This window comes from Pipistrellus hanaki (assembly GCF_964339955.1).
Source record: "Pipistrellus hanaki genome assembly, chromosome: X".
NCBI lineage: Eukaryota > Metazoa > Chordata > Mammalia > Chiroptera > Vespertilionidae > Pipistrellus > Pipistrellus hanaki.
This window is the reverse complement of record NC_140524.1, coordinates 19,374,910-19,397,985: the sequence shown is the minus strand read 5'-3', so window position 1 is coordinate 19,397,985 and position 23,076 is coordinate 19,374,910. Positions and strand designations below refer to the sequence as shown.

General features: G+C 39.6%; 1 protein-coding gene across 1 annotated transcript in view; it reads left to right on the top strand.

The window, feature by feature from the left end:
• F9 (coagulation factor IX) overlaps positions 1-23,076 on the top strand; it is a 37,239-nt gene that overhangs the window by 5,530 nt on the left and 8,633 nt on the right. Inside the window, exons 2-6 of the mRNA XM_084870216.1 lie at positions 1,470-1,633; positions 1,816-1,840; positions 7,428-7,541; positions 12,680-12,808; positions 15,869-16,074. Of these exons, the coding sequence (XP_084726342.1) occupies positions 1,470-1,633; positions 1,816-1,840; positions 7,428-7,541; positions 12,680-12,808; positions 15,869-16,074 (638 nt within the window). The remainder of the gene's footprint in view (positions 1-1,469; positions 1,634-1,815; positions 1,841-7,427; positions 7,542-12,679; positions 12,809-15,868; positions 16,075-23,076) is intronic.

The following is a 23,076-nucleotide window of genomic DNA, read 5'->3' as shown; positions in this document are numbered from 1 at the left end:
TCACAGAGTGAGCAGGAGGCTTGGATTTCCCTAGGGATGAAGGAAGCTTTCCTCACACACTGGCCTTCCTTGATCTTCACTCAAGGCTACAAAATTTCAATTATAGAAGATAAATAAACCCCAAATACCAGGGCCTCTGTGTGGGTCACCAGGGGGCATGGCCAGCTGACAAACTACCACAGGCCCCTGGTCCAGGCTGCCCCATGCCCCAAGGGAACCCCCACTCTAATCAAGGACACCCTTCAGGGCAAACCAGCTGGCCCTCACCTGTGCACCAGGCCTCTAGCCTAAAAGAGCAATATGCAAATTGACCATTACTCCAACACACAAAATGGCTGCTCCCATGTGGACACAAGATGGCCACCACAAGATGGCCATCAGGGGAGGGCAGCTGGGAGGGACCAGGCCTGCAAGGAAGGATATTTGTGGGCAATCAGGCCAGCAAGGGAGGCCAGTTGGGAGGGACCAGGCCTGTAGGGGAGGGCAGTTAGGGGTGACCTGGCAGGCACAGGAGGGAAGTTGGGGGCAACCAGGCCTGCAAGGGAGGGCAGTTGGGGGGGACCCAGGCCTACAGGGGAGAGCAGGTGGGGGGACCAGCCTGTAGGGGAGGACAATTAGGGGCAATCAGGCTGGCAGGGGAGCACTTAGGTATCAATCAGGCTGGCAGGGGACTGGTTAGGGGGTGATCAGGCTGGCAGGCAGAAGCAGTTTGGGGAAATCAGGAAGGAAGGCAGGTGACAGTTGGGAGCCAGCAGTCCTAGATTGTGAGAGGTATGTCCCACATTGGAGAGGGTGCAGTGTTGGCTGAGGGACACACACCCTCCCGTGCATGAATTTCATGCACCGGGCCTCTAGTAGCTAAAATAAATCACATCCTGAATCCAAGCAAAAGACATATCACTGGAATTCTTACAACAACACATGTCAACTGAAGGTGTTGTGGGTCTAAAGATTTTTTTAAAAAAATTAATGCAGTGGTTTTTCTTTTAAAGTTAGTGAGAAAACCTTGGGTTTCATTTGGAGCAGGACCACAAATAGGTTTCTGTTCTTCAAAGAGATATTTGTTGTAAAGTCATTTGGGCAACTGTATCCTGAAAGCATAGCTCAGCAAGGGTGATGGATCACCTTGCAAAACATCTACAATTGGCTATTTTCAAATAATCAAAAAGTGTGAAGTTAACTGCTTATTTAAGAACTTTCTTTTTCACCCAAAGTTCAAATATGATTGAAAATCTGACCTTTTATTATAGGAGCTCTTTTGACTAAAAATCAAATTGAGTTTAAATTCCTAAATCTCAATGTGTATACAGTATCACGAGAACATCATACATTTTGTCTCTATGCCCCAAAGATAAATTGGCTTTGGGATTACTTGGATTAAAAACAAAACCTTCCCTAAAAGATATATTTAATTTTCATGATGTTTTATTTTTCCTAAAGCTAAAGAATAGGTTTTTTTTTAATTTCAGTTTTTCTTGATCGTGAAAATGCCACCAAAATTCTGAATCGACCAAAGAGATATAATTCAGGTAAATTGGAAGAGTTTGTTCAAGGGAACCTTGAGAGAGAATGTAGAGAAGAAAAGTGCAGTTTTGAAGAAGCACGAGAAGTTTTTGAAAACACTGAAAAAACTGTGAGTATTTCCACATAACATTATTCAAATGCAAAGAATAGTAAATGTAATAAAGAGAAACTTCTCTTTGTGATTTTAAAATACCTATACATATATATGTATTATAAATGCTATAAAAGAGAAGGAATGAAATCTAAGACATTTTAAATGCCACCATTAACTTCTCCTCTTTTTCTTTATAGACTGAATTTTGGAAGCAATATGTTGGTAAGCAATTCATTTTATCCTCTAACTTGTATATGAAACATTTAAGAAATATGTATTTTTTTCTTTGTTTAAATACATAATACATTAAACTTTGACAAAGGGACTCAGATAAGTAAGTTCCATTACTTTATCTAAGATTGAATACCACAGGTATGCCAGCATGAGAAATGTCAGTTGGCAGATAAGCTTACTCCTCCACAGGGCTTCAAAAGGAACATCTGTCCACCCCAGGAAGCTGGAAGAAAACAGATGGACTCCAGCCATTCTGGACTCCCTGATGTTTCTTGCACACTCTAGGGATGCTCCCATTTTAGAGTCTTTGATCTAGCTGTTCTTTTCATGTGGAATGCTCTTTTGCTAGATTTCCTAGGCTCACTACCTCACCTTTATTTGGGTCTTTGCCCAAATATCACCATCTCAATGAAGCCTACTTTGATCATCTATTAACACTTCAACCTTCCCCTCTCATAACCCCTTCACTCCAGATACCATATCCCGCTCTATTATTTTTCACAGCACTTTTCACCATTTGAAGTACTATATAATGTTCTTACTATACTATTTATTATTTATTTTCCCACTTCACTTGATGGCAACCTTCACGTTGGTAGCAGTATTCAATTGTTTTGTTTACTGATGCATTCCTAGTACCTCAAACAATATCTGGAAAGAAGCACGAGTAAATATTTGTTAAATAAATTTACCACAATAAGGAAAAGTCAAAAATTAATGACAACCAAGGTTTTTTATCTTTATTGTGGAGATTATTACAGATGTCCTTCTTTTTCCCCCATTGCCCCCTCTACCCAGTTCCCACCCCACCCCACACCTTCACCACCCTACTATCTGTGGTCCATAGGTAATGCATATATGTGTATAAGTTCTTTGGTTACTCTTTCCCTGCCACACCCCCACTCTCCTTTCCTCTGAGATTCCTCAGTTTGTTCCAACTAAGTTTTAAAGTTAATTTAAAATCCAGCAGCAGGATCTTGTGACAGTGTAAATTTTACAGGTTGACTTACTTGAGCAGCAAATTCACTGAATTTCATCAATTTGAGATCCAGTTATAATTTCTATTCTGGAGGCATTGCTGGGCTTTTTCATGTTCTCATAACTCATATTTCTTCCATTTTAAAAAATGTTAAATATATTTTTATTGATTTCAGAGAGAGAGGGAGAGGAAGAGAGAGATAGAAACATCAATGATGATGGAGGATCATTATTTGGCTGCCTCCTACATGCCCCCCACTGGAGCCCGCAACCTGGCATTTGCCCTTGACTGGAATCGAACCTGGGACCCCTCAGTCCCCAGGCCGATGCTCTATCCACTGAGCCAAACCAGCTAGGGCCCATTTTTGTTTTTAAATGATGGAAGAAGAAGTAGTTTTGTCCATTATATTTGCTTTATCTGCCTTTCCTTGGCCTCGGTAATGAACCCTACCATGCCAATTCTCTACTGAGTTATTCCCCTACAATTCGTCCAAACAAGTCTTCTCATTCTCTGTTTCTACTATATTTAAATTTTTGAAGCTTGTGATATATTTTTAAAATACACCAATTCCTAATATTCTTGGCTGTATTTAAACTCCCATGATCCTTTCATTGCCCACCCCTGACCCAAGAAACCACTCCCCTAGCAAAGGTAAGTCAGTACTTTTTAAGACCCATATATTGTAGATGGGCTCCTGCCTTCTAAATCATAGGCAGTGGTTACTGTATTCAGGTAAAGATAATGGGAAACATTAAGGACATGCTTCTGTCACTACATTATCTGTCTATAAAAAAATAAAAGACAAACAAGGACCAAAAAGAAAAATATAGTAACTCCATGCCTCTTTTCACTTGCAACTGAGATTCCTAATTGCCCCCAAAATAGCCTATGCTAGTTATCACTGTGTGGGCTGCCACATACATCAGGGACACAGACCTCTCACTCCTGCCCTATTCTGTACCATCAACTCACAACATAAAGCATTAAATCACATTAACCAGTATCTGACAAGTACTTTATAGTTTACAGAGTGTCTGTCACACTTAATCATCATACCAACCATGTGAAGAAAATATTATTAGCCTCATTTCACAGAGGAGGAAACTGAGGTTTAGGAAGAATAAAAGACTTTTCAAAGATCACCTAGCTTGGGAGTCATGAAGCCAACCCCTTTCCTTCAATATTACCCCCTGAGCCTTCAAATTTAAGCGGAGTTATTCATTAAACACTAACCTAGTAGCCTTAAACAGGAACCGCTCACTTGGCAAGATCTGGTTGGTCCCTTGTCTTTGACTGCTACTGTCTGTGGCTTTGCCTCAGCCTAAAGTACACACAGACAAGCACCCAAAGGAGGACTAAATGCAGGATAAAATGACACTCATTTTAAAGATATGTCTCAGCAAATTAGTTGCTGTGTAGCTAGCTGGTTGCAAGCCCAGACCCTTTCAGTGAAACATCTTAAATAATTCAGATCCATTGGTCTATAACATAAAATGGAAATAGAGCTCATTTTTTTAGAACAGTTCTGAACATCAATAATAATAATCCAGATATAACATATTTTGTTTTTATAGAATTGGAACAAATGGAAGTATTTGTGCAAAAGCACACTGGATCAAGGTGCAGAGAGGACAAGCAGACTTTCCAGAGAGGAGCTATTTCTAAGAATGGATATTAGTCCTTAGTCAATGGGACTTACTAGTAGATACATGCTACTGACAGAAAATATGACAGATACACTACTGCTCTCCCTAAAGCAGATAATGATCTACATGCTAAATGATAAGAAATTTTGCTCTAAAGTATGACTGATAATTAGAAATTAGTTGACCCTTTTCTCCCATTCTTTCATTCTTATATCAACTTTATCTTCCACTGTTTTGTTTCTCTTATATTATCTGGTTGATATAGCTCCCATTTTTTCTTCAGGGTTATTTATATTAGCTCAAAGTGCATACAAACCTACCTTCTGGTCCTATTCATACTTTTCTCCTGAAACTTCCTTAGAAGTATGGAAGGAGGCAGAGGTCTAAGAAACCTGACTTAAAGATTCCCTTCTCATCCTGACCCTTCCTTCCCCTCTTGCCTATTTCTTTCCCCTGTTTTCTTACCACCAGTGTCTTCAAAGGCTTTCAAGAATTCTATAAATGTAGAAACTTTAGGAAAGGTAGAAAGGAAACATACTCAATCTACACATAAAAGGGACATTTTTAGAAATTTTTCTCTTTGATTCTGTTTATTGAAAGTTGTTTCTCACTTTACTTAGGCCATTTGGGACCTAACTCATAGAATATATTTAATAGTAACAGATGCTTCTAGCATCTTTATCTATTGTTTCAAATTATAACTGCATATTATACATAAAAGTTAAATGATAACACAAGGAAGAATGCAGGTTCCCCAGCCCTGGTGCTTGCAGGAGGCAACCAATGGATGTGTCTCTCTCACATTGATGTTTCCTTCTGTCTCTTTCTTTCCTTTCCACACTCTCTAAAAATCAATGGAAAAATACCCTTGGGTGAATATATATATTCTAGGAGCCCGTTTGTAGGAAGATTCCTGTAAGTGGCCACTGCGGCTGCGCACCCCGCCCCACCCCACCCCACCCCACCCACCACCACTGTTGTGGCTGCCACCTGTGCTTTCCTTCTGGCAGCCACCTTGCTTTATGCTTTTCCTCCCTCTTCCTTCTAAGCTGTTTTCAGTTTTCACTCCTCCCTCCCTCATTGTATGCAAATTAACTGCCATCTTTATTAAGTTAATTTGCATACTTGTTCTGATTGGCTGTGGGTGTGGTGAAGGTACGGTCAATTAGCATTTTCTCTTTTATTAGTGTAGATATATTAGGTGCCCAGTGCATGAATTCATGCACCTTGAAAGGAACTGTGGGATATGAGGTTACAATGAACACAGAGGCAGGTCTCAGCCCATCCTCCATGCCCCTGCCTGACTACTCCTGTGTGGCCCCCAGTCTCCTGTCGTCACTCCCACTGTCGTCACTCTCACATGCTGACAGCACTGGTCCTGCTCACACCTGCTGACAAGGCAAAGTGATTGGGGCTGGCACCAGCTGTGGGTGAGTGGGGCCGGTGCTGTCAGCAGATGTGAGCATCAGCTGCTGCTCCAATAGCCCCTCAGGAGCAGGGGGAGGTGGAGAAGCCTTCAGGGGTGACCGGAGCCAGCAGCTGCTGCTTGAACCCACTGACAGTGCCGAGCAATCAGGACCAGTGCTGGGAGCCAGCTGAAGGTATGAGCAGCAGATGCAAGCGGGCCCAGCACTGGCATCAAATGCAAGTGCTGGGCAGGATCATGGCACAGGCATGAAGAATTTTCAGTAACAACCAGAGGCTCACCCTGATGACAGTGACCAACACCCCATCTTGGTCTGATGCCCCCACTCATCTGCTCCACCATCCTGCCACAGCTGATGCTAGCCATGTTCCATGCACACCCCTGGTGGTCAGTGCACATCATAGCGACTGGTTGTTCAGTGTTCTGCCCTTTGGTCTATATTAGGGATATATAGATATAGATATAGATATAGATATAGATATAGATATAGATATAGATATAGATATATAGATATATATATTAAGGAAGAAGATGCATTTGCTTCAAGCCTAGGCCAGCAGTTCCTTGAATAGATGTACCATATCTGACTCAGCTCACACTGCAAGATCTGTGATAGAGCAGGCTTTGCATGACATCTATATATATAAAAGCCTAAGCAACCATCACAACCAAACAGAGGACCGAACAGGCTGCATGGGGTGACCAGGCCAGCAGGGAGGTTAGTGAGGGCAACCAAATGACTGAGCAGCAGGCTGCATGGGGTGACCAGGGCAGCAGAGGGGGGCTGTGAGGGGTGACCAGGATGGCAGGGGGAGCAGTAAGGGGTAACGAAGTTGGCAAGGAGCAGTTAAGATTGACAAGGCTGGGGTGGGGGGTGACCAAGTCGGCAGGGGGGGAAAATAATGGGTGATCAGGCCATCCGGGAGGCAGTTAGGGGTGACCAGGCCAGTGGGGGGGGGCAGTTGGGGGTGATCTGGCAGACAAGCAGACAGGTGAGCAGTTAGGAGCCAGTGGTCCTGGATTGTGAGTGGGCTGTCCAACTGTCGGTTTAGGCCCGATCCCACAAGGGGTCCTAGATTAGAGAGGGTGCAGGCTGTGCTGAGGGGACCCCGCCCCATGCACGAATTTCATGCACAGGGCCTCTAGTATAAATAATGATTTTTGAAGTGATGTGATTTGATTTGGAATTAACTCTACCACCCATTCTATAAGAAAGGACTAAAAATTCTTCTCACTATATACTGAAAAAATACATTTTTATACTTAAACATTCTTCTCTCTTTCCTCTTCCAGTTACATGAACTATGCACATGTCTTCTTCAAGGTAATTTCTTAGGACAGTGTTAGCCTCAGTTGTTTTTAGAAATGCAGGAAGCCAGGGACGCCCTGTAAGCAACTGGATTCCAGGTCAAGAGTTCTTCTCTGACCCTAAAATCATGCTCCCCTCACCATGAGTTTGTGCAGGGAGGACCAAGCTTTCTAAACAATTCATCTTCTAATTCAATGTTTTAACCTATCTCAAAGATGGAGATCAATGTGAGTCTAATCCATGTTTAAATGGTGGCCTATGCAAAGATGACATTAATTCCTACGAATGTTGGTGTCAAATTGGATTTGAAGGAAAAAACTGTGAACTAGGTAAGTAACTAGTTTTGGATTACTCATGGCTCAAAATTCACTTTGAGACTGGAAAATGCCATATTTATGTAGCATAATTTTCCCTTAAAAACTTATACATTTTTATTGTGGTAAAGAATACAACATAAGATCTACACTTCGAACAAATTTTGAAGTGTACAACACAATATTATTAACTACAGGGACGATGTTGTGCAGATGCCCAGATCTTATTCATCTTATATAACAGAAACTATACCAATTGAAGAGGAACTCCCCATTTTCCATTCCTTCCCCATTCTTGGCTTCTATGTTTTTGACTTTTTAAAGCACTTTATATAATCATGCAGTATTTGTCCTGTGACTGACTTATTTCATTTAGCAAAATGTCCTCCAGTTTCATCCATGTTGTTGCATATGAAAGGATTTCCTTTAAATGCTGAATAATATCCCATTGTAAAACATACTTTCAAAGCTTATAAACGTTCATTTTATCTATAGTCATAGTTTCCAGGATGAGGTCAAGAAATTATATTGAGTAATAATATTTGGTGGATAATAAGTAATGATGTTCCACTCACTTATTAATCCTCAATACAACCATATGCAGTCAGTACCATTACTAGGATCCCCTTTCCATGACGATGAGAAAAACTATAGCTTAAAATCACAGAGGGAAGTAAATGTTCAAGCCAGAACTTGAATTTCAGTTTGTCTGACCTAAACCCATGCTTCTAACTAATGTCCACAAAATGCAAAGAAAACTAAACCCATCAACGGAACTCATGATTGAATTGTTATAAACATAGGCAGTGTAAGTCAAACAACTTACACTTTGAGGTATGGCAAAGTCAGTACTCTCATATAATAGCCACTTCTTCACATATACCAACTACTATATATACTAAAAATCTAAGATCATACATTATTTGCACTGAAAGAGTTCATAATAAATTTAGGTTCAGTATGTATCTTTTTCTCTCATTGCCTAGAATATTCTTTTTTTCTGAGATTTTGGCAATTAGAACTATACATCCCCAAAGTCCTTTAACTACTTGTTTATTTCCTCTGGATGCAAGATTACTGGTATTGTGATTGTGAAAAGCACACAGTACTAGTGACAGATTTTCTTTCTACTCTGAAACTCCAGAAGAATAGAGATGTGATCCTAGGGAGAGAATTTAACATCACGGGTTATATAACTAAGGGCAAAGAGTCGAAAATTAGCAGGATTCTATTAAGGTGTTATAGCAATCCACCTGACACATAGATGAGAAAGGCATACAACAAAATGAAACGCAAGCTGCTGCCTGTGTCCTATTGAGAAAGGGGAATAAGTCACCTGTAATGTTCAGAAATCCTTTCAGTATTAAAGAGAAATCCATTGGTCATCTTCCTTTCAAGTAAAAAAGATAAAAAGGAATAGAAGATAAGAAAAGAAAAAGGTGGAAGAGACAAAACATTTTAAAAGAAAAGAGTGAATGCAGGTGGATGAGCTTACATGGCCTGAATTCCCATTCCCTCAGATTTCCTAGTGAGGTGTAAACTTGGGTTACCTTTCCTGTGGTTATGTTAATTGGTTCAACATCTCTGAGGTGCCACTTTCAGTTGAAAGGTTATAATTTCAAATTCACATTTACCTAGATAAATTTGATCCTGCTATTATGAAAATCTGCATAAATATTTGAAGTAGTTACTCATTTTCAGCTTAAATACTATAACTCTTGGCAGTAAGGGAATGATCAACTCAATTAGATTCAGTTAAGAACGAAGAATACATTGTAGTAAAGTATAATTGAAAATAGTATTCCTAAATGTCTTTAGTTTAAAAATAGAATAGCCCTGAGAATATAAATATGAGCCCTGAGAATAGCCCTGAGAATATAAATATGAGCACAAAAAATCCTTAAAATGTTTTGCTATATGTGTGAGGCTATGGACCACAAAACAAAAGTACTAAGTGTACAACTGGACCCATTTCAGTCCTCTCAGATTCCCCACATTTTGGATTGGTTGAACTGCTTCCACCACCAAATCTGGCCTCTGGGTTATATTGATATCTCCCGGCCCATCTTATAGGGATTTAGAAAAATCTTTCCATGCCAGGACCGGTTTGGCTCAGTGGATAGAGCGTCGGCCTGGGGACTGAAAGGTCCCGGGTTTGATTCCGGTCAAGGGCATGTACCTTGGTTGCGGGCGCATCCCCAGTAGGGGGTGTGCAAGAGGCAGCTGATCGATGATTCTCTCTCATCGATGTTTCTAACTCTCTATCCCTCTCTCTTCCTCTCTGTGAAAAAAATCAATAAAATATATTTAAAAAAAGAAAAAGAAAAATCTTTCCAGCTCAGTTAGTTCAGAAACAAACTGAGAATTCTCTCAAAAAACTCTTTATCTCAGAAACTAGAGGACAGGAAAAGAGAAAACATACAAACTCCCATTGCCATTGCTTCAAACTGAACTAAAGAATAATCTAGACTAATCTCAAAAGCTCCTAGATAGCACAGTTTATGAAATACCTGGGCCCCAAGTTTCTTGCCTCATCTTGGCTTGTAAAGAGAAGATAGATTTCCATTGTTCAGACCTTTTTATTTTTCTTTTCCCTTGTCTATGAGGCTCCTCTCCAGGGCAGAGATGTACCAACATTCAGGACACATTTTCTAGTTAGAAAAATAACAATTGATTGCCTATTTTGTCCCCTTAGCTAGAATAAATATCAGTATGTCCCTAGCTATACATCACATTTGATTCCTCTACAGATAGATCAAGGTATGTAAAAACTTGGTCATTTCAGTTCCTTCTAAGAATACAAGAGGCATTTTTCTATAGTAATATAGGATGGGAAGGAAGTTATGAAGTTATGAAGTTAGGAAGTTAGAAAGTTAGGAAGGAAGGAAGGAAGGAAGGAAGGAAGGAAGGAAGGAAGGAAGGAAGGAAGGAAGGAAGGAAAGAAAGAAAGAAAGAAAGAAAGAAAGAAAGAAAGAAAGAAAGAAAGAAAGAAAGAAAGAAAGAAAGGAAGAAAGAAAAACACTTTTTTAAATTATGCTAACAGACCACAAACACTACTGATTTACTATAAATTTCTGTGGAGTGAAAACAAGAAAATACCGTTAGTTTTAACTAGACAATAGCATGTTCTATGGTAAACTTATTTAAACAGAACATCTTTTGTCCACACTTTGTTTTGCATATCAGTGAATATATCAGGGTAGAAGGCAAAACAAAATAAAACAGAATGGTAACATTTGTGGTAGACATGAGGGGTCAAGAAAGAAGAGTTTGTACCAACATGGAGGTAAAATAACATGTTTTAGGCACTGAGACCAGCCTCAGAACCAGGGAGACCCATATCCAACACAGTGTCTGACATCTAAGTGCTCAATAAATGATTGATGAATGTGCCCCAGAGTGACTGTCCCTTAGATCCTGGACTATGAACCTTTCCACTGGATATCCTGTGCTATTATACTATTTCCAGAATGTTGAGTCCTTTATCTGAGGGCAAAAGACTTCTGATTGGACAGCAATATTTCTCACTGAATGTACAAACCAAGCTAGAGAGCAGCAACAACATACTGGGTCATGAAGAGCAAGGACAAATGTTGCAATTCATGGAGAGTTATTTAGTCAAGGGCACAGAATCAGAATTTGGAAAACCACACCGTCTTTACTCATTCCTGTTATGCATGCTCTGTACCAAACCAGGCTAGACCTACCACCTACTTCTATTAACTTATCACAATCTCATATTGACTGAACACTTTATACAGGTTATATTTGATTTGGCTGAACACTTTAGTACTGTTTTTAGCAACAAAAATGATAGCTAGTCCCATGTATTCAGTATGAGTGAGGAGAAAGGTCTTTAAAAAAATAAGTAAAAAGGACCAAGCAACATTTCTCTGGATCATGCACTTAATGGATTATTGGTAGCAAAGGTTAAAGTTCAGGCTGTTTTCTCTACCTGGCAACAGTTGATTGATGATTAGCCTCCTTTTATTTCCTGAAGTGTCAGTAAAGAACATGAGCTAATTGTTATCTTAGCCTATGCTAGCTTATGTAAAATACAATTCAAAAATGCAGACCTATCACTCAAAATTCCATAATATACTCTATAACCATATAGTCATTTTGTTAGCCTAGATTTCCCCTGAAAAAAAATGGAGTCTGTGACACAAGCTTATTTATTAGGATGTGCAATCTTAGGGAACAAGAGCAAGGGACAAGGGAGTGAGGCAATGAGGAAATTTTTAAATAAAAATCATTTACAATTATTTTATAAAACTACTTGGCGGTATCTACTAAACCTGAACACAATTTTCCTTATAAGTATACTTCTAGGAAACATGTATGCATATGTTATTTACTATTGATGAATATTTAGTTGAATTTATGAACATTTGTACAGTTATGAACAGTCTTATAAATGTTTTGTTATCAAAAACATTTATAAGAATGTTCATAACTGTATCATATAAAAACAAGAACCCCAAACTGGAAATTCAACTAAATATTCATCAATAGTAAAGTGGATGAATAAAGGTAGTAACACTTATACAATGGGAAACTACACAGCATGTAGATGAAGTACTGCTATACAAAACAACAGGGATGAATCTCACAGTCAAAATATTAAATGAAAGACAGAAGAGTGCACATTGTGAGCATCTATTTATATAAAGTTCATGAACAGGCAAAACTTATTTATTTTTAGAAGTTAGGATAATGGTAATTTTGGAAAGGAGGAGGACTATAATGACTGAAAAGAGACATTAGGAGAGTTAGGGTGTTAATAATGTCCTATGTATTAATCTGTTTAATGTTTAAACATGTGTACCCACTTTGTGAAAAATTCAGACTAAAGTTGTGAGTATTTTCTGAATATGTGTTATATTTAATAAACATTTAAATTATAGTCCATGATTTAATGAAAGTAGGATATTCAACCCTTCAGTTTTATGTCAAATCAAATATATTGCTGCCACCATTTTATGCCTTATTAAGAACTTTATTTTATCTTTCTACTCTTAGCTTAAGTTCCTAGGTTTTTCTCCATAAATGGCCCCAGTTATATTTGACCTACACATGAGTCAGTAGTTTCATATACTTTTTAGAAATGCATGTTAAATGATGCTATTACTGTTGGTTTTGCTTTCTTTCAGATGAAACATGCAGCATTAAGAATGGCAAGTGCAAGCAGTTTTGTACAAAGGGCACAGATAACAAGGTGTATTGTTCCTGTACTACAGGATACCAACTTGCAGAAGACCAAAAGTCCTGTGAACCAGCAGGTCAAAATCTAAATAAGTTTTTTTTCAAAGCTTGGCAGATATATTCTCCAAATCTACATTTGAACCATTAGCATTTTAACTAGTCTACACAATTATAATCCCTACTTGTCTTAACTTCATTATGAAATCATAGAAAAGAGGAGTTACATGAATTGGAAAAATTAATTTTTCAAATTCCATCATTTTAAATAGAAATTCTAAATGTCTTTAGTTTGAATTCTTTTCCATGTATCCACTTATTTTTAATTTTATATCATGAAGCAATTGGTTTTTGTACATATATTTATAATTCACCCAGACAAAATAATGTAGTAATCCTATGCCATGAAAGATACATAAATTATAGACTGATAGGCTTCTAGTACAAGGATGGGAAAATTTTAAGCATGATTCTGCCAAGGTGTGGCTGCTTTCCTCTGAGAAAGTTATTTCCTATCCTTGGGTCTCAGGCTGAGTTTACACCCTTGAGATCAGAATAGTTTTAAACCATGCCAGGCTGCTCAGCACAGTCCCTCCATTCAGCAGTGGACAAGGCAGTGTTTCCCAGTCATGTTAACCATGCTGCCATGTTGACAGCTGATTGGTGTATTCAGAACATCACTACCACACACTCAAATGCATGAATTCGTGAATGGGTGGAGTCTGGCCAGCCTGGCCAGGGGGTGGGGACATGGGTGATTGGCCAGTCTGCCTGCTGGATGAACTCCTGGTCAAGGGGACAATTTGCTTATTAGCCTTTTATTATATACTATATAGACTAAGTGGCCAGATTATTATGCATCCAGAAAGCATAATCAGGAGAAACCAAGATAGCGGCATAGGTAAGCACCTAAACTGCTGCCTTGCACAACAGTTTCAAAACAACTAAAAGATAGAATGGACATCATACAGAACCACAGGAAAGGTGGCTGAGGGGAAATTCTACAACTAGAAGGAAATGGAAAAGCTCACGGAGAATCAGAGGAGCTGCAAAGAGCTGAGATACAGAGACATGTGCATAGAGAGGAATGGTGGCTGAGTGCCTGGCTGGCTTTCTCTGGTGGGAGGGGGAAGGAAGCCCCCAATTGCACTGAAACCCTGTTCCTACAGCACCGAACCCCAGTGTTGGGCAAAACCCCATGGACCCAGGCTCATATGGAGGGAGTCTGGACTGTCAGGTACAGAGAAAGGCACACATAGACTCAGAGACTCAGGGAGCCACGGTGGGCAGGGATCTGGAAGCACGTGCGTGAAAGTGCATGCAGAGAAGACTGACTGAAGGGGTTGCTGCTAGCTCTCCCTGGTGGAAGGGAATCGAAAGCTCCTGACTGCACTGAACCCCAGTTATGACTGCACTGAATTCCAGTACCAGGCGAGCCCCTGAGGACCCACGCTCTTACTGGGGGAATCTGGACTGTCAGGTGGAAACTCAGGGTAGCTGCCAAAGGCAGAGGTCTGGAGGCACATGCACAAGGGCAGGGCTGACTGGAAGCCAAGACTGTCTGCTCAGCCCTGAGACTCAGCCCCATCAAAGCTGAACACAGATGCTTTTGAATTTTAAAAGTCTGGTCCTATAAGGCTGTCTCCAGCACAAGTCTCCAGGTGTAGACACAGATGATCTTCACAGCCAATTGGCTGGGAGGTTAACTGCTCCCAGTGATACCAACAACATTCAAGACTTAACTACAACAAGGCTGTACACACAGTCCACAAAGGAGTGCACCAAGACTGTCTACCTCAGGGAGGCCAACCCACTGGGTCATATAGGAAACCTAGCACACAAAACTACCCTAACGACTCAGGAAAGCAGCAAAAATGTGGATACAAAGTAATAAATCACAAACAAAAGAAGTGGAGGAAAACAAATGACTGAATATAGAATTCAAAACCACGGTTATAAGGTTTTAAGAATTCCCTAGAAAAGTCCAATAAATTTAGCCAGACCCTCGATGATATGAAAAAGGACCAACTAGAAATTAAACATATACTGACTAAAATAAAAAAAATATTATACAGAGACCTAACAGCAGACTAGAGGAACACAAGAATCAAGTCAAAGATTTGAAATAAAAGAAGCAAAAAACACTCAACCAGGAAAGAAAAAAGAAAAAGGAATCCAAAGAGTTGAAGATAGTGTAAGAAACCTCTGAGACAACTTCAAGCATACCAACATCCAAATTATGGGGGTGCCAGAAGAAGAGAGAGAGCAAGATACTGAAAACCTATTTGAAGAAATAATGACTGAAAACTTCCCCCACCTGGTAAAAGAAATAGACTTACAAGTCCAGGAACTGCACAGAACCCCAAACAAAAGGAATCCAAAGAAGACCACACCAAGACACATCATAATTAAAATGCCAAGAGCAAAAGACAAAGAGAGAATATTAAAAACAGCAAGAGAAAAACAGTTACCTACAAGGGAGCACCCATACTACTGTCAGCTGCTTTCTCAACAGAAACTATACAGGCCAGACAGGAGTAGCAAGAAATATTCAAAGTGATGAATAGTAAGAACCTACAACCAAGATTACTCTACCCAGCAAAGTTATCATTCAGAATGGAAGGTCAGATAAAGAGCTTCACAGATAAGAAAAAGCTAAAGGAGTTCATCAGTACCAAACCAGTATTATATGAAATGTTGAAAGGTGTTCTTTAAGAAGAGGAAGAAGAAAAAGGTAAAGATAAAAATTATGAACAACAAATACATATCTATCAACAAGTGAACCTAAAAATCAAGTGAATAAAAAATCTGATGAACAGAATAAACTGATGAATATAATAGAATCAGGGGCATAGAAAGGGAGTGGACTGATAATTCTCAGGGGGAAATGGATATGGGGGGTACAGGAAGAGACTGGACAAAAATCGTACACCTCTGGATGAGAACAGTGGGGGGTAGGTAAGGGCAGAGGGTGAGAGGGTGGGATAGGAACCAGGTGGAGGGGAGTTATGGGCTAAAAAAGAACAGTTGTAATAATCTGAACAATAAAGATTTATTAAATTTTTAAAAAAGAAATCATAATCAGTGTATGTCCTGCTTGCCAATGAGAAATACTTTTTTTTCTTTTTTCATTTTTCTAGTGCCATTTCCATGTGGGAGAGTTTCTGTATCATTCAATTCTCTGAAGCTTACTCGTGCCGACGCCTTTTTTTCCAATACGGACTCTGACAATTCTACTGAAGATGAAATAATTTTGGACAACATCACTCAAAGCACCCAACCATATAACGACTTCACTCGAGTTGTTGGTGGAGAAAATGCCCAGCCAGGTCAATTTCCTTGGCAGGTACTCTTTATTGATGGTGTGTCAAAACTAGAGGGTGGGGTGGGGAGGGGCAGATGGGACAGGTGGGAGGCTGAGGCTAGGGCATTAGGTATGGGAAGTGTTTAGGCAAGTTTCAGTACTAAGCAACATAAGGAAACCCCCATAGGTGGGGAGCTCATGAAAGAGAAGTCCATGGACAGTTACTATACAAGGTCAAGGAGAGTTTGGCCTCAAGGAAATAGCATATCAGGATTCCAGACAAGACACCATGAAGGCTAGAAGTCAGGTCACACGTACTGGGGTTCAGGGTACTACTTTAGCTTCAGCCCCTGGAAAAAAAACTGGTAAACAACAGAAAAGCTCTAGGTCCAGAAAAATTGTATTATTTCTAAAGGATTGCAAAAAGGACTCAAGTGGGAAGAATGAAGACAAGAACTGGGCTATTGGAACAAGGGTGTGAGATAGGGGCTGGGTCCAAGCCTGTGGTTCTCAAAGTGTAGTAACATCAGAATCTCCTGAGAACTTGTTAGGAATGCAAATTTTCATGCTACACCTTAGTCCTACCTGATCAGAGTCTCTGGGGGTGGGGCCCCGCAATTTGTGTGCTACAAGCCCTTCAGGTAATTCTAATGTACATTATAATTTGAAATCCAATGGTCCAAATGAAACAATCTTGTTACAGAAGCTAAGGTCCAAAACCACAAACAGTGGAATCATGGTACCTAGTCACACATTCCTCCAGGCGTGAACTGCAGACAATATACATGTGCAAATTTTTGAAGTGACAATCAAGAGATAAATTTGTAACAAAACCTGGGTTGTTACTGGCTATAGATAAAGCCTAAGGGATTCTATCAGAGAGAAGGTGTAGGTCCCAGAGATCAGGATCTAGGCTGGTCCTTATATAAAGTTATGCTGTCCAATAAGTAACTATTATAATAGCCACATGTGGCTATTTAAATTTAACTACCATTAAATCAAATTTAAAATTAATTTCCTCAGTGACACCTGCCACATTTCAAGTGCACAATAGCCACATATGACTACCATATTGGAAAGTTCAGATGCAGAACATTTCCATCATTGCAGAAGTTCTATTGGACAGCACTTGTAGCAGTCGAATCTAACATAAAACTACCTAGTGGCCACAATCATGTGGAAATTTCACTAAACCTCTCTACTGAGGTTTGAATGTTTGCCTTCAGAGACCAGTAGCTTTAAAGATATTTCAATTATCAAACATGTAGCAATTTAAGCTAGGATCAGGTAAATCTCCCCAAGTTTAAAACTACTGTAATTTTTTGAGACTATCTATGTATCTAGAATTCTTCAGATCACCTGGATTTACCCAATATAATGCTTATAAGATATTGGACTTATCCCTGGAAGTTAGGGATTTGGAACAGACATTCCAGAGAATGGTACTAAAGGGTTATAGACCATCACAACCAAAATGTTATATTTTCCTTTCCTTTACCTTTGTTGGAACATTTGTTGGACTTGATCTTATACACAATAAAATACACTATGTTCCTTTACACCCCTCTATCCCCTACTTAAGCATCCTAACAGTGCTATTTCCTTCACTCACTCATATCTTTGCTTTCATTTATGACTCTTGATAAGACTAACCTTTGACCTTCTTCATCAACATCTCCTTGAATAATCCCTCTCAGGTCAGCCACTCTAATTATTCTTTATTCTATTTAACAACTACACTGAGTGGCCAGATTATTATGATCTCTGAACACATAATAAGCTGGCCACTAAGTGTATATCCTATATAATAAAAGGCTAATATGCAAATTGTCTCCTCAACCAGGAGTTTGACCAGCAGGCCGGCCGGCCATGTCCCCTCCCTCTGGCCAGGCTGGCCAGACCCCACCCATGCACGAATTCATGCACCGGGCCTCGGTACACCACCATTCCTCTGACGTCACCTCCCAAAAATATGAGATACATTTGAGTATATAAAAGTCACTTTAGACTAAGAAGAAATAGAAAGGAAGCAAACCAGAATCTCTCATTTGTGGAAGAGCCAGCTCCACCTCATCACAGTTAATATATATATTGAGTGGCCAGATTATTATGTGTTCAGAGATCATAATAATCTGGCCACTCAGTGTGTCTAATTCTAATTTTATTATTTGTGTTCTTATATATTTTCATTGACTCTATATCCAACTTCCATGGGTAAGTTGCTTAGAACAAAAATTATGCTTTATAAGTTTTATCTTCCTTGGGCTTGTGGGACATAAAGAAATGCTTAGAATGGAAGACCCAGTCACCAAGGGTGTTTCATTAGCTAAGAAGATGACTTCCCACTCAAAAAAACACCACGATTTTTTTTAAATCCCAGAATGCACGCATTGTAGGCTTAGCATTGTTCCCTTGTCATCCCAGAAATGAAATGGCAAATATTTTTAAATGAGAGCTAAAAATATGGGGTTTTGTTAAGTCTCAGTTTAGTTACATAATCTGTTCCCTATGCACCCCCTTTAAGCCAATGTTTGAACAATGCAAGTCTTTCCTAATAGAAATTTTATTCTAGCAAGCTACTTTTTTTTTTCTTTTAAGCAAAAGAAACTATATATTAGATGACAGTTATAGTTGTACTGTGAGGAAGAAATATGTGATTCACATAATTTCAAATCTGTCATGTCCGCCTCAATGCACACTTGTAGTTAGTGTACCTATTATCTCTTTCTAATCAAGCCAAGCCTAGCTAATTTGGAATGTTCAAGATCACTTATCCATATATATGCACATGTGCGCACACATGTTCACTCCCTATTTTACTCACATGAATTAAGATTACAGGCTGGGGATCTACAAAGTACTAGGTTTTAGTTTTTCCCCCAAAAGGAAGAGCTGATCTACTTTCTTGGATATTTGAGAATGACCCAGTCATATTTCTGCGTTGTTTCCATCCTCACCAGAGGACTGTCCACACCCACCTCCATCAAGTTTCTCATGAAAGGTTACTTTAGCTGCATTTGGCTTCCCTCCTTTCTCATCTCCCCACGTATTCCAAGGAGCCCACCTTAGTTGTTCCGGTTTGCAGGTCTCTCCGGCATGCATCTGTGTTGAGCATGACTTCTTTGTTGAATTATAGATGTTTATTTTGTTGAAATGTTGGGGGTGGGGGGAAGACAGACTCACCTTTACGCCGACATTCCTCTGACGTCACCTCCCAAAAATATGAGATACATTTGAGTATATAAAAGTCACTTTAGACTAAGAAGAAATAGAAAGGAAACAAACCAGAATCTCTCATTTGTGGAAGAGCCAGCTCCACCTCATCACAGTTAATCTGCAGGGTGGAACTACTTGATTTGATTGCAAACAAAACTGCAACACACCTGCTTCAGCCCAAGGCAGCAAGAGAAAGCAAGCAACAGCTGGGGTTTCAAAGGCCAAAATATTCTATGACAATAAAATAGAAAATACTGTTTAGCTGTGCCACCTAAAAAAGAGTAGTTCAAAATGCTGATGCTTCATAAAAAGGGGTGGGAGATAAAGCAACCACTTATGTAAAGAAACTCCCCCCCCCAAAAAAAAAAAAAAAACACAAAAAAAAAACCCTGAGAGTTGACTTTCACCTTGAGTAATGAACAGTTTGAAGGAACTGGAAAGATTTAGTCTGTTAGAGAAAAGGTGAGCTGCTTGCAAGTGCTAAAGTGCCACAGTGGGGAAGGGGAAGATGACGTTTTGCTTGTGGATTTATGGGTGAAAGTTACAGGCAAGTAGGCAGGTTCTGGCCCTGGTTATGAAAGCCTTTTCCAACCACAAGACCGGTTTTGTGGGCTGGGTAGTTTTAGGAGGAAATGCTGTTTGAAAAAAATATCTGTTTACCGTACTTGAAGAGCTGTTCTGTCACTGGGGACAGCAGCTGCTGGATAACGCCATGAAGAGTATGTCGAGGGTATTGTTTTACCTACAGCGAGATTAGAGTATGGTAGAGGACAGCGATGTGCACTTTCCCTGTGGCCAGTCCTTAATTTATTATAGAGCTTTCACCTGGGAAGCTGGAGGCAAGGCCTCCTCAGCCACTGGTTTCCAGACACTTCCAAAACCCCCATTGGTTCAGGCCTAAAAGGCCCCGCCCCCCAACCTCAAAGGTGCAGGCTGGCCTGTTTGACCAGGAACCCACATCACCACACAGAATGCCTGAGAAAGAGGTAGAAGGCCAGTTTCCTTCATTTTCCCTCCAGGTGCCCCGTGGTGGTCTCAGAGCCACTTGAGAGCTTGGGAAATGAAGCAGGGATTCTGCATAAATACCTCAAGAGAGGATGCTAAAGGTTTAAATGCACTATATAGGAACAGAACGGCTATTTCCTAGAATCAATACATCCTTAACTTCCTTAGAGGAGTGGAAAATAAAACAAGACTCAGAATTTCACATAGCTGCATAGGCAAGCAATTAAAACTTTTCAATATTAGAGGGAAAAAAGGGAAATTGCAACGTTTATATTACAAGACCGCCTTCATCAATAGCTTAAAAGCTTCTTAAAAGCTTTGAGAAGCTAGGTGGTGTTGAGACTTTCCAAAGCTTTAATTTAGTTTTGATTCCTACGACCCTGAAGCTGTCAGCATGACAATTCTGATCATGTGCAAACTTACCCCAAGTGCTCCTCCCACCTCTTGTGCTTTGGCTTAAGATCTGTCCTACCCTGTATGCCAAGTACCTGGTCTTCTATTTTCTGTTTAATCATGGACTTAATAAAATGGAAGCCCAGTGCTCATGCTTTCCCTATCCTTTATATTAGGTTGTATCATATGCAATTGAAGGCATTTAAACTATTATATTTAACAGATAAAATATGTCTGTCTATTCTTTATTCTATTCTTGGCCTAAAAAATCTTAAAATGTTTTAGCATTTTTCCCAGTCTGGGTTTTCCTTAGCTTTGGTCTGATGCCTGAACTCTTGACCTGAACAGCTACCTACACAACCCAATTCATTCCATTCTATTAGGAGACACACGCATGGAAGACAGCACACATACTTACCATATGTATGAAACATGACTTTTTTTTGGTGGGGGGATTGAAGGGTTGGGAGGAAGATGTTATATCAAGATCTTAAGACTATAGAAATATATTCACCTGAAAAAGGTAACCCTCTATTTGTCCTAGCTCAGATGATAAAGTTCCAATTAGGATAAATAAAAAGATGACAATTGTAATTTCACGTGGCCCCACAAAACTATTTTGCACAGAACATTTAGACTATTATTCTGTAGGACAGTTTGATGAAATCTATTTATTTGACCCCCCCCTTCCAGGACAAGCCCCCACTGCCCCAATGTTTGTGTCCATTGGTTATACTAAGATGCATGCATACAAGTCCTTTGGTTGCTCTCTACACCCCCTCCCCTGCCTTCTCTCTGAGGTAGATGGTCTTTTCAGTGTTACCTTGTCTCTGGATCTATTTTTGTTCATCAGTTTGTGTTGTTCATTATATCCCACATATGAGTGAGATCATGTGATATTTATCTTTCTCTGACTGGCTTATTTCACTTAAGGCAGTGCTCTCCAGTTCCATCCATGCTGTTGCAAATGATAAAAGTTTCTTCTTTTTATAGCAACATAGTATTCCATTGTGTAAATGTACCACAGGTTTTTTTAATTCCCTTAACTACTGATGGGCACTTAGGCTGTTTCCAAATCTTAGCTATTGTAAATTGTGCTGCTATGAACATAGGAGTATATATATATATATATATATATATATATATATATATATATATATCCTTTCTGATTCAGGTTTCTTAGGATATATTCCTAGAAAAGTGGGATCACTGGGTCAAATGGGAGTTCCATTTTCAGTTTTTTGAGGAAACTCCATACTATTCTCCACAGTGGCTGTACCAGTCTTCATTCCCACCAGCAGCGCATGAGGGTTCTTTTTTCTCCACACCCTGGCCAGCACTTGTCATTTGTTGAGGATAGCCATTCTGACAAATGTGAGATGGTACCTCATTGTCATTTTGATTTGCATCTCTCAGATCATTAGTGGCTTTGAGCATGTTTTCTGATGAAATCTATTTGAATCACTAATCTAGTTAACCTGTTATTAAAAAAACAAAAGTGAGCATTGCCCCTGTGCCCAGAAAAATGAAGTAGAGATTAGGGCTGGATGAATCACATCTATGGGCATAACAAGCTATACATCATACAGAAATTATTTTGCTTTACATATGAGAGAAAAATGAGTATACAAACAGAAAAATATTTTTGAAAAGCTGGATGTGGCTCTTTAGGAAGAATGAAAGTTTACTAAAATCACGGAAATGCCAGGTTCAAGTTAAAAGGTTAGGAAGTGAACAAGGCAACAGCTATTACTCTGGGTTGGCATTGTCAATAAAGAGCATCAGAACAGATGTGTAAATGAGTATTTTGCAGATTCATGTGGACATATTTGGTGTGTATCTGTGTGTGTGTCTGAAAGGAAGAAAACAGGCTCCTGTTAGGACATGACAAACATGAAAATGTTTGACAGGTCAGAACTCAGTTGCCTTGCTCAGAACGTAAGCTTTCCCATCATTCTCCAAAGGTATGTCTTGCAAGAACTTGTCCTTGGTCAAGCAGACAGCTCATCCCCAAATAGCTAATATTTAGATCTTGAGGTAGTCAAGCAAACATTCCACAAACAAGCCTTTTGTGATATCTTTAAATGTGAATATATTTTAGGACTTTTTCTTGGCAAAGATGTTTGCTAAAATTTAGGCTTTTTAGGCTTAAAAGGACCCAACCATATTTCTTGATCATCCACCAAAAAGCAATAGAAACTCTGGCAGCAAGTCTTTGGCTGGAATTAGACTGGCTACATCATAGCCTCTGTGCCCAAGGGCTGTGGATAACACTCAGTCTGGCCTTACTAGCCCATTATGTCCAATTCATCTCTAATACAGAAATGAATTCTTAACCTCGGTTACTTGAATAGAGGCATTCAGTTGTAACCATTAGGACCAATATAGAACAATATTGTCCAAATTTGTTTGATGATGAAAATCACTTGG